Source organism: Bos grunniens, chromosome 9 (assembly GCF_055505025.1).
Source record: "Bos grunniens cultivar Pamir isolate PY7600 chromosome 9, Bosgru_T2T1.0, whole genome shotgun sequence".
In the NCBI taxonomy this organism is placed as follows: Eukaryota; Metazoa; Chordata; class Mammalia; order Artiodactyla; family Bovidae; genus Bos; species Bos grunniens.
The window spans coordinates 40798103-40816728 of record NC_141173.1 but is presented as its reverse complement, the minus strand read 5'-3'; the positions used below and the strand labels follow the sequence as shown (position 1 = coordinate 40816728).

Sequence of the window (18626 nt, the reverse complement as noted above, 5' to 3'; positions counted from 1 at the left end):
AGAGGAGGGAGCACTGGTTAGTGGGATTCTGATTAAACCAGTTAGTGTCATCTCTGATGAGCTCCCACCTCCTGGGCTAGTGAGTCAGAAGCACACAAAAGCACAGGACTTTAGCTGTTAAAATGATCTCTGATTACAAAACCATTGTGAGGTCTGGAACTTTATCTAGTGCCTTCTAGAGGATGCAAAGCCTTCTAGTGAGCTTCAACAACGAAATCTCTATTATTATACTTCTGACGGTGAATAATAATTATATGTCCATTTATCTACCTTCCCAACTAGTTTGTTAGCCACTTGAAGGCAGAGACTATTTCCAAGGCCTACATTTCTGGCACAGAGTAGGTGTTCGGTAATACTTGGTTAATAATAATTCTACACCAGTCTTATGGTAAAAGCTCACGGAGCTGGGAGGGACCTTAGAAATAATTTGATACAATCTCTTCCTTTCCAAGATCAGAACAGTCAGACCAGACAAGCAAAATAAATTGCCCAGGATCACAACATCAGACCACATCACAGGATGCTTTTTTTAAAAGCATTTTTCCCTCTCAGTCCATAACTCATGGGAAAACTTGAAGAGGGACTTGAAATGATGCTTTCATGCCTCAAGAGCTTCTTCTAAGTTAATTTGCCTTTTATAAGTTACAGAACATTAACCTGAAATACATATAAAATGGAATTTCAAGGCTTTCACATGGTCAATTTTTGTGTGTGTCAGGGGGGTGGGGCAGGGGGTTAAGCCCACCATTCTCAAATTCAACTCATACTTTTAACACCTTTCTCTGGGGCTTTTAAGGGCTTCTTAAAGTCACAGTTAAGAGGTCTAGTTTCTTATTCTTTATGTAAAACCAAACTATAAAATTAAAACTTCAGTATTTTAATTAAGTCAGTGTAAGTCCACCAAATTAATTTGCAGCAGCAAAATAAGATGAAATTATGTAAAGCACAGGGACCAATTTATCATCCCATTACTCATGATGAATTCAACAAGCTTTTACTTCCATGTCTAGGTGACAAGTATTGAAATCTCTGGTTGTCTGACTGCATCATATGAAAAATGAAATTTTTTTTACCCCTAAATTAGCCTTCTAAAATTCCAGAAATATACGTTCCTCCATGGATGAAAAATGGGCTTGGCCGCCAGTGAGGCTGGGCAGAGAGAGTGGGATGTCAAGAGCCAGTGGGCTGAGGGAGATCAAAAGGCCCGGGGACCCCTCAGTACCACACAGCTCCACAGTACGGCTTTCAGGGCTGCAGCTTCACAGGCAGTCTGAGTTTTTAATTTACTAGCACTCTCAGTCCAGGGAGAAGTTTCCCTCAGGCCTTGATTTCCTTTTCCATCTCTCTTTCCTCAGGATCAGGCTACTGGAGAATGGACCCTCCTGATTAATGTGTCAAGAGCCATAGACTTTCCTTAATGAAGAGTCTCTGCCCGCTCGGGGCACCGGGCAGGAGCTGCCACAATGCGTTAAGTCACTAATGAAGGCGGTGCTCAGTAATGATTTAAAGGGCCCTAGGAACAGAGAGCCTTCGGATTCATTAGCTTCTCTTCTGACTGCCTGCGAAGTCTCCTTGGCTCTCTGGCCTAACGCGTCTCTGTCTGCCAACCTTCTGTGGCAGAAAAGTGAAAAGGCAGATTTCTCCAAACTGGGACTTGAATCTCCAGATGATGGTTTTGGTTTGTGACACACTGGACTGCCTACTCAGGGGCAAGAATCTGTCACTTCAAATGGTTTCCCAAAGCAATTTTCTAAAGTGGATCTTTAAAACACATTGCAATGAATCATTAAAACATCTCGGGGTGATGATACTCCTGGAAGGGATAAGATGCCAAAGCAGATGGAAGGCACCTATTATCTGCCTCTAGGTGAGCAGATATATTTAAGCAGTAAGGCCTCAGAAACTGTCCCTATCAAGCATCTATCAGGAGGCACTGAGAAACTTCCCAGACCCTTATTGACAAATCCTTTAAAAGGGGCAGCTGGCATCTTTTACAGTTTCCAAACCCACTTGTGCTTGAAACACAACCTGAATGGTGCTGATGTATCTCAGGAACCTCAAGGCTTCTTCATCCAGGGAGCGAGCAGGGCCTGCCCAAGGCTGGAGGTCTATTTGCCACCGGGGACCCTGCAAGGAGAAAACATAGGTTAGTATGAAAAGGATCAGGAGGTTAGGGTGGGGGGTGGGAAGGGTGCAGAGTATTAGGAAGGTAAGACTGCCGCCTGCAAAACAAACACTGCCACTCTTGAGCATCAGGGAGGTGGTTTGGGGCTGCCATCGTGAAGGCCGGAGAAGGCAATGGCTCCCCACTCCAGTACTCTTGCCTGGAAAATCCCATGGACGGAGCAGCCTGATAGGCTGCAGTCCATGGGGTCACAGTCAGACACGACTGAGCGACTTCACTTTCACTTTTCACTTTCATGCATTGGAGAAGGAAATGGCAACCCACTCCAGTGTTCTTGCCTGGAGAATCCCAGGGACGGGGGAGCCTGGTGGGCTGCCATCTCTGGGGTCACACAGAGTCGGACACAACTGAAGCGACTTAGCAGCAGCAGCAGCAGCAGCAGCATGAAGGCCACATCAGTCACAGGGAGACAAATGAGGCCTGAGAAAGCCCAGCTACCAGCTTTAGCAGGAGACTGCAAAAGCCAGATGGGATATCTGTCTCAAGCTTCTGATCAAAGGCAAACTCCACTTGACCCCATCAGGCTCTCTCAATTGCAGCTCTGTATTAGCCGGAACTTCTCCCCATTGTGGAATAAACCTCCACGGTCTATGGGTTACAGCTTTAGAAATAGGTGCCTCCTAAGGGCCTGTTCTGTTGTCATGACACCGTAATGCCTGAATCCTCAGGGTGCTTGGGTACCCCCTGCTCCTAGCAGAGGGAAATGCGGGGGAGGACAAGGGGTGCCACTGGGTATTCCAGACCTCAGTGCCCCTGTCGTCTGCACCATGCATCTGCCAACAGACCTTGGAGCTTGCACCACTAGGGCTGGCAGTGGTGGCCTTCTAGCACTGCCAGACAACCTCCAACTTTCAGCAGAAGATGCAAGGAGCTCCCAGGAGTGGAGTGATCAGAACACTAAGCCTCCTTTTGTGGCAAGGGTAGAGTAGATGAAGGGTTGGAGGAAAGTAGTGGTGATCTAGAAGAATCAAAACTGGGGATACCTCCAGTCAAAAGGAAGCTCTAGTCATGAAATCCTTTCTAGAGCTCAAGTTTCCCACCATAGTGGTCACCACCGGAAACCTCCAGGAGACTCACTGTGATCCCAAGGGCAGAGTACGGTGCAGGGTGTAGGATGGGGAAGGGCAGGGGCCTGGGCAAGGAGAAGCCCTAGCAGATGGCAGGGTGAACATCTCATGTGAGGAAAGACTTTGGGAGTCTTGGCACAGAGCTTCCTGCAAAGTGGTTACGATGGGCTCCCAAACCTCATTTTATGGTGAGGAAGGGGGCAGGGGAGGGTTCTGGGGATCATTCATGTACACAGCCCTCCCCTGTCCCCCTCCTCACCATAAAGTCGGGTTCAGGAGCCCATCCCAACCACCTTGCAGAAAGGGTTCTGGGGCCAAAACAAGGATCATGCACACACATTGTTCTCCAGGCAGACATTGCAATGGTCTGGATGTGTGTCCCCACCCCCAAAATTCCTGTGTTGAAATCCTAATGCCCAATGTGATAATATTAGGAGGCGGGACTTTGAGAGGTGCTTACATCATGAGGGTGGGGCCTCCATGAATAGGATTAGTGTTCTAGCTCCCTGGGCCCTACCACCACGTGAGGACACAGCAAGAAGGCAGCCACCTGCAGCCTGAAAGAGGACCTTCACCAGGATCCAGCCATGCTGGCACACTGATCTTGAACACCCAGCCTCCAGAACGGTGAGCAATAAATTTCTGTTGCTTATAAGCCACCCAGTCTGTAGTATTTTGTGACAGCAGCCACAGGAGACAAAGACAGGTTTTATGGCAAGAACTGTCTGTCACCCAAAAAGAAACATCTAAACAGACGTACTGGGGCACTTTCTGTTCAGTTCAGTTCAGTTCAGCCGCTCAGTCACGTCCGACTCTGCAACCCCATGGACGGCAGCACACCAGGCTTCCCTGTCCATCACCAACTCCCAGAGCTTGCTCAGACTCACGCCCATGTGTCAGTGATGTAATCCAACCATCTCATCCTCTGTCGTCCCCTTCTCCTCCAGCCTTCAATCTTTCCCAGAATCAGGGTCTTTTCCAGTGAGTCAGTTCTTCCCATCAGGTAGCCAAAGTATTGGAGTTTCAGCTTCAGCATCAGTCTTTCCAATGAATATTCAGGACTGATCTCCTTTAGGATTGACTGGTTGGATCCCCCTTCAGTCCAATAGACTCTCAAGAGTCTTCTCCAACACCACAGTTCAAAAGCATCAGTTCTTCAGTGCTCAACTTTCTTTATAGTCCAACTCTTACATCCATACATGACTACTGGAAAAACCAGAGCCCTGACTACGTGGACCTTTGTTGGTAAGGAAATGTCTCTGATTTTAAATACGCTGTCTAGGTTGGTCATAGCTTTTCTTCCAAGGAGCAATCATCTTTTAATTTCATGGCTGCAGTCACTATCTGCAGTGATTTTGGAGCCCAGAAAAATTAAGTCTGTCACTGTTTCCATTGTTTCCCCATCTACTTTCCATGAAGTGATGGGACCAGATGCCATTAGTTTTCTGAATGTTGAGTTTTAAGCCAACTTTTTCACTCTCCTCTTTCACTTTCATCAAGAGGCTCTTTAGTTCTTCTTTGCTTTCTGCCATAAGTTGGGTGGTATCATCTGCATATCTGAGGTTGTTGATATTTCTCCCAGCAATCTTGATTCCAGCTTGTGCTTCATCCAGCCCAGCATTTCACATGATGTGCTCTGCATATAAGTTAAACAAGCAGGGTGACAATATACAGCCTTGACATACTCCTTTCCCAATTTGGAACCAGATCGTTGTTCCATGTCCAGTTCTAACTATTGCTTCTTGACCTGCATACAGATTTCTCAGGAGCAGGTCAGGTGGTCTGGTATTCCCATCACTTGAAGAATTTTCCAGTTTGTTGTGATCCACACAGTGAAAGGCTTTGGCATAGTCCATAAAGCAGAAGTAGATGTTTTTCTGGAATTTTCTTGCTTTTTCAAAGATCCAGTGGATGTTGGCAATTTGATCTCTGGTTCCTCTGTCTTTTCTAAATCCAGCTTGAACCTCTGGAAGTTCACAGTTCATGTACTGTTGAAGCCTGGCTTGGAGAATTTTGAGCGCTGCTTTGCTAGTGTGTGAGATGAGTGCAATTGTGTGGTAGTTGGTACATTATTTGGCATTGCCTTGAAAACGGGGCACTTTAGTACATATATATATTTTTGCCCCTAAACGGGGTGGCCTAGGTGACTTGGGGTTAAACAGATAGCAAGAAGAATGAAGGCCAAGCTGATTAGTCAGTGTCAAGCCAAATGTGTGGGCTTGGGGAAGCACAGTACACTCTGGCATGTGGGTCTGAGATAAATGCAGACACTATGTAAGTGATAAAGCATTATTCCAGGTTAGGCATTATAAGACTCATATCACTGTACCAAGTCCTGAGAGTCCACAGTCTCAGCAGCCAGACAAATAGTGGCGGAGCACCCTGCAGTCCTCTGGACTGAAAGAACCCTCACTGATCACCCACAGGCTGCCTCGTCCTCAGGAATCCTCAGCGCAGGGCCAGTTTCGTAGGCACGCAGGTTGTACATTCTTAGATGTGCTTGTGTTTGTCTCAGTGCTGACACTGTCTTAAAACTCTTAATTTTTAAACGAGAGGCTCAACATTTTTATTCTGTGCTAAGCCCTGCAAATTATATAGTCAGTCTGCCCTGAGGGGCACCTTTTCTTAGGAAATAGGCTTTTCATATAGCTGTTCTTGTTTATGAAGGCTGAGGAGGCAGAGACTCCAGCCAGAGAGAGTCTGAGAACATTAAGCAATAAATCTTCCCAGTTAATGACTCCCACCCCGCTATTTCTTTTTTTCTTCTCTAAGTTAGTTGTTGATTACCATTTGGTCAAACAATATTTATTGAGCATCAGCCACTCTGTGCCAGGCACTAGTTGGCACCCATATGAATAAAACCCAGAACTTCCTGAGAGGCACTCACAGTCTGGTGGGGGAGACAGATATATACAAAATAAGCTTGATAGAGAAATGCTGAAACATTAGGGAAAGCCATTCTTTCCAGGGAATTATTAATTATGAAATCATAAATTACAGACAAATGCCTCTTAGCTTTGCTTGGTTACACTCCTTTTGCGTCTAATGACGAAGAGTGACTTTCCAGGTTGCTGCTGCTGTCAGCACAGCAACACAAAGCTGCCTGCAAGTTTGTCCAGGCCTGGGGTTTCAAACTCCCCACGTCAGTCTCATGGGATCCTGACAAGTACCCCAGTGCCTGACCCAGGAGCCATTTGATGAAAACAATAAAGTTTTCACGTTATGGTTTTCCTCTAAATCAGGGGTCTGTAAATTTTTTCTATAAGAGATCAAACAGCAAATATTTCAGTCTTTGCAGGCCATGCAGTTTCTGCTGCAATTCCTCACCGCCTGTTGTAGCTCAAAAGCAGCCAAAGACAGTAAGTAAACAAATGGTCAGGACTGTGCTCCAATAAAACTCCGTTTACAAAAACAGCTGGCAGGCTGGATTTGGCCTGCAAGGCTGGAGCTTGCTGACCCCTGCTCTATCTGACTCTGATTTGGTTGTAGACCATCCTAGAAGAGAGTGTTTACTTGAAATAATGCAAGAGACACAGATTATGATATCTAGGTTACAAAGAACTTTGTTATCTTGGGTGAGCTGGGAAATGTCGGTCAGGTCCCAGCAGGATACGATGGGAAGAATTTAGTAGAGAGACTATTTACAAAGGTGCAGGCAGAGTTTCAGTTCAGTTTAGTCCCTCAGTCATGTCCAACTCTTTGCGACCCCATGGACTGCAGCACGCCAGGCCTCCCTGTCCATCACCAACTCCCAGAGTTTACTCAAACTCATCTCCATTGAGTCAGTGATGCGATCCAACCATCTCATCCTCTGTCGTCCTCTTTTCCTCCTGCCTTCAATCTTTCCCAGCATCAGGGTCTTTTCCAATGAGTCAGCTCTTTGCATGAGGTGGCCAAAGTATTGGAGTTTCAGCTTCAACATCAGTCTTTCCAATGAATATTAAGGACTGATCTCCTTTAGGATGGACTGGTTGGATCTCCTTGGATGGACTGGTTGGATCTCCTTGCAGTCCAAGGGACTCTCAAGAGTCTTCTCCAACACCACAGTTCAAAAGCATCAATTCTTTGGTGCTCAACTTTCTTTATAGTCCAACTCTCACATCCATACATGACCACTGGAAAAACCATAGCCTTGACTAAACGGACCTTTGTTGGCAAAGTAATGTCTCTGCTTTTTAATATGCTATCTAGGTTGATCATAACTTTCCTTCCAAGGAGTAAACATCTTTTAATTTCATGGCTGCAATCACCATCTGCAGTGATTTTGGAGCACCCAAAGATAAAGTCTGACACTGTTTCCACATCTATTTGCCATGAAGTGATGGGACCGGATGCCATGATCTTCGTTTTCTGAATGTTGAGCTTTAAACCAACTTTTTCACTCTCCTCTTTCACTTTCATCAAGAGGCCCTTTAGTTCTTCTTTACTTTCTGCCATAAGGGTGGTGTCATCTGCATCTGAAGTTATTGATATTTCTCCCAGCAATCTTGATTCCAGCTTGTGCTTCGTCCAGCCCAATGTTTCTCATGAAGAAAGAGTTTAGGAAACTAATAAGGAGTAATGCAATACCTGTGGCTGGTAGCACCAGGGAGCCCTTCCAAATCCTGAGCAGGAAGGAGCAGGAGAGGGGGGAAATTTGTGGAACCCAAAGAGGGAAACTGCATGGAGAAGGTGTTTGATAGAATTACAGCCAACCCTATCACATACAGTCCTATGAAAGTACATACTCACCCTAACTGTCAAATGGAAGGAGAAGCTAAAGAAGCGGGAGGCTGTGGTTGGTCCACAGGTCAGCCTCTGCTGGGGCACAGAGTAGGGGATCAAGATGGAGAGTGGGCCTGGAAAGGCAAGTGGAAGTTCTCCCACACAGCATCCTTTGGAAAGAGGCATTGAGACTTGACCAGGGAATCATTCACTCATTCAGTGGTCATTTGTGCCTTGTGCCAGGATCTGGGTTACAATTTAATATAGGACACAGCTGTGTAAACCAATAAATGCAACAAAGTTCCACAAGAGCTCTGACTGAAACCTCTATAGGCACAATGGTGTTACAAGAGAGGTGAAGGATCCAAGTGCCAATCCAAAATAAATGCCGGAAAATACAAATATAGATCATGGGAAGCAGTCTCCAATGTGAGAAGCCCAAAATTCTCATTAAAGAGACACTTTAAACATAGCAGAAGCACTTAACCTAGGCTAACACACAAAGGTAACATTCTGGATCAATAATAGTGAATCTATGGGGGGGGTGACTCAATATGATAAAACTATACAATTATATTAAGAATCCACAAACTATATCCATCTTGCTATCTGATATTTCTCAGTTCCACTGAGTGTTGACCATGACAAAGCTAAACACGACAGCTGGAACGGTGAATAAGTTGAAGGGTCTCAGGTGGGGATATAATAGAAATATACAGCAGAGAGATGCCCTCAAAAGTGCTCTGGCTTAACGCTTTGGTTGAGCTGTTTAGAAAACATTTCACATAAAGTAATGTTCTCATTGGAATCAGCCTGACAGCAATTTGTGATTATTTCCCCAAGGAAACCACTAGCTTTTATCATCTCTTTCAATTATCATTTGTCTTAATTCTCTAGTGCACACATCAATATTTGTCCATCAGAAATCCCACAAACAAAGAAAACAACAACAAAAAAGAAGTCCCACAAACAGAATTCTTGGAGCACCTTAAAACACTGTTTACTACAACAAGGCAAAAAAAAAAAAGTCTTTTCCTTTTAAAAAGAAACAATTCCCCCAAACAACTCCCTAAATGCCAAAGTACACTGTTATCCATGTGCTCCAAATATCAAGTGACCAGACAAGGCTACCCCCATCCCACCCCCAGGGGGTGGGAAGGTAGATTCCTGGTCCCCTCTGTTGCCTCCACTTCCTCTTCAGATCAGTAAAGGAGCAGCTTAAGCAGAAGGTGGTGGAGGTATTGTCACTGGGGACTGGGGCAGATCCATCTGTCCCCAACAGGCTTGAGCTGGTGTCAAATGGAGCCTCCACAATGTGCTGCCACAGAGAAGTGCTCAGGCTCCTGAGCCCTTGCAGGGGTGGAGCCAGGGGGTTGCTCAATTCCTTTGCAATCCGTGGTCCTGCCCCATACATAAACCACGAGGCCACTCATACAAAGGAGCACCTCCTTCAACAGAGATAAGCATCCCAGGAAAGGCAGGGACCCAGATTTCAGAGGAAAGGAAGCAGTCCCCACCCACTTTTGTCTGTGAAGGATTTATCTGGTTCTTCCTCCAGGAAACATGCATTGCAAAGTGAACTGGCTTCCTCTAACGAGGGGAAATGGTTTGATTATATAGAAAAAATTTCCAAAAAATTAACATTAAGCAAAGGATTCTATACACAGCTAACTCATGTTGTTTGGGGGCTATTTTGCAGACATCTGAGAGTCTCTTCCCAAAGGGTAAAAAGCAGTCGCTGAGTCAGCCCAAGTCAGTGCACAGAGATAATGGATCTGGCTCAAAAAACTGCAACAAGCACAACCGTGAGGCTTTCACATATTTTTATAATTTATGACTTCAGCATCAAATTTGTTTCTGGATAAAGAAAATGATTCTTTCAAGCCAAAGAAACTGAATTCCAAGGTTTCACTATTAAAAGATAATGCAAAAAATAAAGCAATCTTTTAAAATACTCTTTTGCCTACCAGCCTACACATATGCACATAATAGAAATATATTAATTCAAGACCATAAGCCCCAAGCAAAACTGGTTGCATTAAAATATATGTATACATATAAAAGCAAACCCACCCATGACCTGAAAAGAGAATCATGGATTCTGTCTTGTGCAAAAGCTTTCTTTGCCTTGAAATTTGGCATAAAAGCTTCCTTCTTCACAAGCCATTTCTCCCACACCCATGAATGACCTCACGTAGGCCACACAGAAATGGTCAGACTGGCAACAGTACCACCACCAGTTGTACAAGCAAGTTTTAGACAAGCATACATATTTTTACTTTCTTTTGAAATAAAAAACAAAGAAAGAGTCTAATGGTCCATTCCTCTGTGTCTCAATGCTACAGCTCTTTGGGGATGAAATTGTATGATAAGTGATTTAAATGATCAGTTTCTTTATTGTGACTGATAATTGGTAGAGTGTCTGGGGTATTTTTGCCAAGTTTCAGTACTCTCAAATTCACATTCCCCACAGCTAGTAAGCTCTTGAAAGGTTTTAGAAACAGCAATTTTCTGTTGTGGGAGATAGCTAACAATTGATTTTCTGCATTATGGTTGTGCCTGTGGAAAAGAACAAGGTTGTGAGTCCTTGACTCAAACTAAACAATACGCTGAGAGTGTGCAATGAGTTAATGTTGGAAAGCCTAAGCTTTCTGGAAAAAAACAAACTCAAAACAAGCAAAATCTATTTATTTAGCAATTTTGTGCTAATTAAGAGCATCTGTTAGCCGGCAGGAAACAAAGATTGAAGGAAATTGTTCCTTTTTAGAAGGAGAAGGGGAGTTGGGGGAATTGTTGGGGGAGGGGGAGGCACAGAATGGGACCTGGACAGAGCAGCCATCCAGACACAACGGGGAGCGTGTGAGCACCAGCCACTGCCTTTCTGGGACGCCCTGGGATAATCATAGTTTTTAGGACTTCACTCAAGTGTGATTCTCAAGAGTCTCTGGGGTGGCAGCTCACATGTCCCTCCCCTCAGCTTCATGTAACTGATCTTTCTCTCAGAATGGGCCCTGCTTTAGAAAGAGTAAGGGTCAGTTACACACGTTTAAAATTCAGGTTCCCCATGCAAAAATTTTGTTACCAAAAAAATCTCAGTTTCAGTTCTGGATAACATGGGTAAGCACACCCTCACCCTGTGTCTGGCAGTGAATACAGCAATAAAACCCGGATAGAATGCATCAAAGCAGCTATTTGAGAAATCTGAAAAGTAAATACTGGCAGGCGGGCTGGGAAAGAAGACCAGAATTCAAAGTATCAGGAAGCAGCAGTAAGGGCACCACTGGTTTTCTTCTGGCATCCCCCTCGTGCCCCCACTCAAGGTGGTCTCACACTGCAGGTAGACATCTGCACAGACCAAGAGCTCCAGAGAAGCCCTCTAGCTCAGGCTCAAGGGGGGAAGGGTCTCCTAATGCTCAGAGAAAGTAGGAGGATTCCCTATTTACCCCTCTTCTTGTATTTCCTTTCCTCCATTATAGCACCCCAACTCCCAGGCAATCCCACTGTAGTGGAAGCCACAGCAGGAGTCTGCAAGCACCTAAAACTCTTAGGAAAGGGAAATTTCTTCTCTGATCTGAAGCTGTGGCCCCAAGAGGGCAGGGGAAAAACCTCGTTGAGTATTTTCTCTCTTCTCAAACAGCTTGACTTTGGGCTTGCATATAGTCACAGGAAGGGTGTTGTAACTAAAGTCTAACCTTTCTAGCCAGAGGTTCAGAAACACAGGGAACTAGATAATGCAGTCAGCCCTCAATATCAATATCAGCCCTGATAGCTCAGTTGGTAAAGAATCCACCTTCGATGCAAGAGACCCTGGTTCAATTCCTGGATTGGGAAGATCTGCTGGAGAAGATGGAGGAGGCAATGGCAACCCACTCCAGTACTCTTGCCTGGAGAATCTCATGGACGGAGGAGCTTGGTAGGCTATAGTCCCTGGGGTCGCTGAGTCAGACACGACTGAGCGACTTCACTTTCACTTTTCACTTCATGCATTGGAGAAGGAAATGGCAACCAACTCCAGTGTTCTTGCCTGGAGAATCCCAGGGATGGAGGAGCCTGGTAGGCTGCCGTCTATGGGGTCGCACAGAGTCGAACACAACCGGTATGACGCAGCAGCAGCAGCTGGAGAAGATAGACTACCCACTCCAGTATTCTTGGGCTTCCCTTGTGGCTCAGCTGGTAAAGAACTTGTTTGCAATGTGGGAGACCTGGTTCAATCCTTGGGTTGGGAAGATCCTCTGGAGAAGGGAAAGGCTACCCACTTTAGTATTCTGGCCTGGAGAATTCCATGGACTGTATAGTCCATGGGGTCACAAAGAGTTCGACACGACTGAGCTACTTTCACTTTCACTTCAATATCTGTGGATGCAGAATCCTGGGGATACCGGGGGCCAATGGTAGTACATCACTGTATGAGAAGTGAGCATCCACAGATTTTGATTTATCTGCAGGTGTGCTAGAACCAATCCCCTCCCCCATCCCCAGACACCTAGATATGTGCATGCGCATGTGCATCTGTTAGCATATCAAAGACTTGGAGAACCGCCAATAGACAGACCTCCACCAGGTCCGAGTCTGGCCACTGGGTGTAATGCATGTGGGACAGATCCAAAGAACACTGCAAAATTTTAAAAATATAACTGACAACTGATAGTGAAATCTTAATTCATAAAAGGCTGGCTGGACCTTGAGACCTGAACCCAACCAGCTCAACTACGTGGAAAAACAAATATTGATATATGGACATTATTTATAGTATTTAAACATAACTCAGAGACTCAGAAGGAAAGGGAACAACAGAAGACAAGATGGTTGGATGGCATCATCAACTCAATGGACATGAGTTTGAGCAAACTCTGGGAGATGGTAAAAGACAGGGAAGCCTGGCAGGCTGTAGTCCATGGGGTCACAAAGAGTTGGACATGACTGAGCAACTGAACAACAACAGAAGCCTCCATGATATTATACACACAAAAGGATATAACTCAAAACTACTCAGCATTTGAAGAATCAGGAAAATCCCAATTGGTGTGGAGAAAAGACAATCGACAAATGCCAATGACGTGACACAGATCCTGGAATTATTTGACAAAAACTTAAAAGCAAGTATTACAGAACACTCCAAGAAGTAAGAGGAGTGTACACTCTTGCAACCAATGGAAAGATAGAAAGTTTCAGCAAAGAAACAGGATATATAAAGAGCCAAAAGGACATTTTAGACCTGAAAAATACAATAACCAAAATAAAAATCTCAGTGGATGGACTCAATAGCAGAAAGAATATATCACAAGAAAGAGTCAGTGAACTTGAATACAGATAAATAGAGAGTATCCAGTCTGAACAACAAAGAGAAAAATGACTTGAAAAAGAAATGAAAAGAACCTCAGGGACCAGTGGGACAATATCAAGAGGTCTAACACTCACTTATTGGGATCCCAGAGGAGAAAGAGAAAGAATGCAGTACAGAAACAAATATTTAAAGATACAATGGCTAAACGATTCCCAAATTTGACAACAGATATAAACCTAAAGATTCAAGCAGCTCAGCAAACCCCTAACAGAAAGGCACAAGGAAATCCACGCCCATACCCATCATAATCAAACTGCTGAAAGTGAAAGACAACAACAGCAAAAGCTGAGTCTCTTTTATCTGGTGATAGACTTCATAGTGGGCCAGGGTCTTAATGGCTAAATGGAGAAGGCAGAGCCAGCCCAGCTCATAAAGCGCTTCTTACCCTGAGGCCCCCTCCCCATCCAGGCCCAGTCCCACCTTCCCAAGTCCATCTGCTAAATGTCTCTGGCAGCAGACAGCACACACACTGAAACCCCAATCCAGAGCACATTCTGAATCCTTTCCCCATCAATCTGCCGCCTCTGCAACGTTACACAGAGTGTAGGCTGGGAAGCAAGGGAACCAGAAATGAAATCAACTCTGACGAGAAAAAAATGCACTATCATTCAAGCAGGCCCTGATAACTTTTAGGAAGAAATTTTTCTAAATAAAATAAAAGGACAAGAAGGAATAAATTCTCAGCTCTAGATTTATTCTCTAAGTTATCTTGGTAAGTTGGAAAGAAATGCCAAATTTGAGTTGGGTTTCGTTTTCAAACTGACATTTTTAAATTCACTATGTTTTCTGTGTGTGGCAAAATAGCTCATGTCTGGGTGAGACTGATACACAGAAAAGGGTAGTGAAGAGAATAAAACATATAATGTATTTTAGGTTTTTATCATAGGACAATAGAAAGAGAAGCCAAACTCCTGGAGTAGATTCAGTGAAATGCAGAGGTTTTTATTTGTTTTCATGATGGAGAAACTATATAACAACTGCATACACAGTGGTACTCAAACATCAATCATGGATCTTACCAGGGTTACATATCAACCATGTAAAGGAAGGGTTTCATTTGTCTTACAAAAGTAAAAGTATAGAAGACTGTTTGTCTAAGAAAGCAAATAGGAATGTGGAAACAGCATCTATCACATTTTTAAGAATTCTCTCTCCCTTATACATGTGCAAGTGCACACACATATACACACACACACTGTATTAAAAACATATAAGTTACCTACACCTCTTGAGATTCAAAGTCCTAGAAGCTTAACATCATCTGAATCATGGATTTACTTTAGTTTGAAAACTCCAGCCAGTTAATATCCCCCAAATATTTACCAGTTTCAAAAACATTATCATCTCAGGATGGAAGGTCTGCAAGACCCCTATAAACCCATTTCAAGGATCCTCGGATCCTGAGTAGCTGCCAAAGCCAAAGGAGATGTGGAGTTAGCAGAGGGTGGGGAGAAGAATGGAGAAGGAAAACTAGAAAAGGGGGGCATGAGAGGAAAAAGGGTTCTCCCCTCACAGCTGCACAGCAAATCTCCATACTCCCGACACGTTGACCTAGGTCCCAGGGTTGTCCATAAAGTGGTACCCAGGACTCTTCAGCGGCTCTCAGCCCACATGAGTCCTCAACCTCGTGCCAAACCACAAGTCTCTCCACAGGTTCCCTCAGTCTGATCCTGCCGCTGGCAGTCACGGACAAACAGATGCCACCTTAGCCTCTCAGCCTCGGAGACTCTTACAAGCTTCTGTGGCACAATGTTGAGCGGAAAGCCTGTCAGTGGTAAAGCTCAGTGCTGCTGAGCAGTTTCAGAGGGAAAGTGTTTGAGTTCCAGGGCCTAAACAAGGCATGATTCTTATTACCACAAAGAATTAAAATGTGTCACCCAGCATCACCAAGTGCAGTGGGATGGGATGCATGGCAAAAAGAATGCATCCCAGAGGCCACATCTTAGGTGCAGAGCTGCAGCATCCAATGGCCACCCTGCAGGCTGATGTGGGGAAGAGCAGCTGCACGTGGCACAGCACATGGATGGGACACAAGCCGTCCCTGAAAGTCACCCAGTGACGCTGGATGATGCTGGGTATCATCCAGTCTTCTTTGGAAAAGGATGGAGCAAGCAAGACAAGGTGCTCTGCCATGAGGAGGACAGCCAGGGTGAATGTGAGGGGAAAAGAAAGTGGGTTCAGGACACTAGAAAAATCACACACTTGGTCCAAGGGTATCATCAGTTTCCTGATGAGGCTGTCACATCCCCCTGTATATAAGCCATCGGTTGCACACAACATATGTATGTGTGTTTGTACGTGTGTATGTATACATATATGCATTTCTCAGTTTTAAGTGTATGCTCATTCATTATTAACTAACTTGTCATCTTCATATTGTCTGTGTCTCATATTGTCCATATTGCCATTCTCTGGCCTTGGTCTTTTTGATTATGATACAGTATCTGGTAGCCTGAGTGAATCCTGCTGGCAATTAAAGATAAGACTCTGGTTCTGGGACATTCCTCACATGATTCTATATTTATAGAACATTTTTCTGTCTGAGTGCACTGTAAGTTATAGTGCCTGACAAGTAGAACCAGCCCAATAAACGTTTCTTTTTCATCTGTGGAAGGCTGCCAGCAGTATAAAACAAGGCAGAGAGAGAGCTGGCTGGACAACTCTGGAACCAAAAGCACTTTAAGCTTCAACCCTAAATGGAAGGAAAGATCTACAGTCTTTATCATTAAGTGGCCCTTTTCGGGAACATGAAGAATTGCTGAAGAAAGCAGACCTCTTCAGAGGTCAATTATTGCCGGGTTTGTGACTCTGAACTGAGAATTCTTTGGCGAACAAGAGTGGGACTCTCCAAGATTAGAAGTGAAGCTCCGAAAGTGTTATCTGACCTCGGCCCTGTCCCCTTTCCCCATATCAGACTGAATAACAAGACTAAAGGGGACAAACTGTCCGATCTAGCTGATGAGAAATTCTGACTATATTTCTCAAATGTACGGGAAAGGAGGACTAACACCTTCTTGCATCAAAGAACAAACAAACTTCCATCAACAAGGAAGAGCTTTAAAAGCAAACAGGTTATAGACTACAGGGGACAGAAACTACCTCTAGCCTTAAATTTTATTTGTTTCATAGTAGCAGAGAATCATTGTATTCAAAGAGAACTTAAGGGTGATCTAGACCAACTCCTTTATATTAATAATATAGGTGAAGAAAATGAAGCTCAGAGATCTGAAGAGACACAGAAGCCACACAGGTAGGAGGGGGCAGGGCTCTAGGCTGCTAGTTGCATCCTTGCTCTGCTAGACGATGCCGCCTCCATCCCAGGTTCAAGTGCTTCATCTTCGCCATGTCTAGTTTTCCTCTTAAGATAGACACTGTATGCCCAATAGCAACTTAGAAGGGATTCCCAGGTAAAAACCACAATGGGTGTCTTGTACTAACACACTCACTGATGCAATGGGTAACAAACTCAGGAAATTCTTTATCCAGAAGATGTGGAATACATTAGAAAATTCTCCAGTGGCTCTGCAAATGTCATACATGACAAATATTCAGTGAGTTAAACAGAAGGATTAGAAAAGATTTAGGCCTTTCTGATGAATGACAATGGTATATCCAAGTTGAGACAAGGGCAGCCTGAGTCTCAGAATGATAGCAAGAAGATGAGATCATGCCTCTCATTCCCACCAACCCACACGGAAAACACTGTATGAGTGATAAATATTTTTTCTTTTAACCTACCGAAATTTTGAGGATGTTAGTTACTGCATAACCTAGCCTATCCTGACTGATACAGGTCCCTAAAAGGCACCGGGTAAAAGATGGCTATCATAATTCTAAATGTATCCCCACACCCTTTCCAGTGCCATGGCATTAGGGATTGGATGATAGGCTAGAACAGACCATTGGTCTTATGGAGATTCTCCCATAAGGAAAGAAAAGAAGTGTAACCAAAGACAATCCATTGCCAGGACAAGATTCAGGGAAACTAGGAAATGCTCAGATAAAGACCAGAAGGACACAAACAGATCCTACTCTTTAGTCTGTTTCCTGAGAGCATCTTGTCCCTAAAGTGTCAGGCCAGGCCTCTTTCCTCCTAACCAAAATTCTCTCTGTTATTCCCCAGTCGGTTCAAATTCCACTTACTCATCAGAATCCAGTTTTAGTCCCACATACTTCTCCCAAATTTCTTAATCACTCAAGCCTCTGCTGCTGCTACTGCTAAGTCACTTCAGTCGTGTCCGACTCTGTGCGATCCCATCCCTGGGATTCTCCAGGCAAGAACACTGGAGTGGGTTGCCATTTCCTTCTCCAATGCATGAAAGTGAAAAGTGAAAGTGAAGTCGCTCAGTCGTGTCTGACCCTCAGTGACCCCATGGACTGCAGCCTTCCAGGCTCTTCCGTCCATGGGATTTTCCAGGCAAGAGTACTGGAGTGGGGTGCCATTGCCTTCTCCACTCAAGCCTCTACTATACACAAAATAAACTATGCAAAGCAGGTGCTTCAGCAACTATTGCTTAAACTTCTCATTTTATAACTAATCAGATGTTTGTTAGTCATAGGTTTGTCTATGACAAACCTAGACAGTGTATTAAAAAGCAGAGACATCATTTTGCCAACAAAGGTCCACATAGTCAAAGCTATGGCTTTTCCAGTAGTCTTGTATGGATGTAACAGCTGGATCATAAAGAAGGCTGGGCACCGAAGAATTGATGCTTTCAAACTGTGGTGCTGGAGAATACTCTTGAGCGTCCCTTGGACAGCAAGGAGATCAAACAAAATCAACCTTGAATATTCATTGGAAGGACTGATGCTGAAGCTGAAGCTTCAATACTTTAGCTATCTGATGGGAAAAGCACCGACCCACTGGAAAAGACCCTAATGCTAGGAAAGACTGAAGGCAGGAGAAGAAGTGGGTGATAAAGGATGAGATAGTTGGATGGCATCACTGTCAATGAACATGAGTTTGAGCAAACTCCGGGAGATAGTGAAGGACAGGGAAGCCTGGCGTGCTGCAGCTCATGGGGTTGCAAAGAGTTGGACATGATGCAGGGACTGAATAACAACAACAGATGTTTGATATAATTTGTTTCAAATGTGTCAATCTTGTTTCTAGAACCAGATTACAAGCCTTGTGAGGACACAGTGTGTTTTAGTTCTTTTGCAGTCCCCCACAGAAGTGATTTCAAGAGACGTTTTTACATTGATTTAAATGCCAGCGAGGAAAGAACATAATACAATGCTTAGGATTAAGGATAATTTTTTTTTATACTACTTTGGAAGAAAGTAGGGAAATTTACTAGCAGGTACTTACAGTAATATCTTAATC

General features: G+C 44.2%; 1 protein-coding gene across 3 annotated transcripts in view; it reads right to left on the bottom strand.

The window, feature by feature from the left end:
- Positions 1 to 18626, bottom strand: part of METTL24 (methyltransferase like 24) — a 130811-nt gene that overhangs the window by 90643 nt on the left and 21542 nt on the right. For all 3 annotated transcript variants that reach the window (XM_086317365.1, XM_086317366.1, XM_086317364.1), the window contains exon 2: positions 2029 to 2127. In XM_086317365.1, the coding sequence (XP_086173491.1) occupies positions 2029 to 2127 (99 nt within the window). The remainder of the gene's footprint in view (positions 1 to 2028; positions 2128 to 18626) is intronic.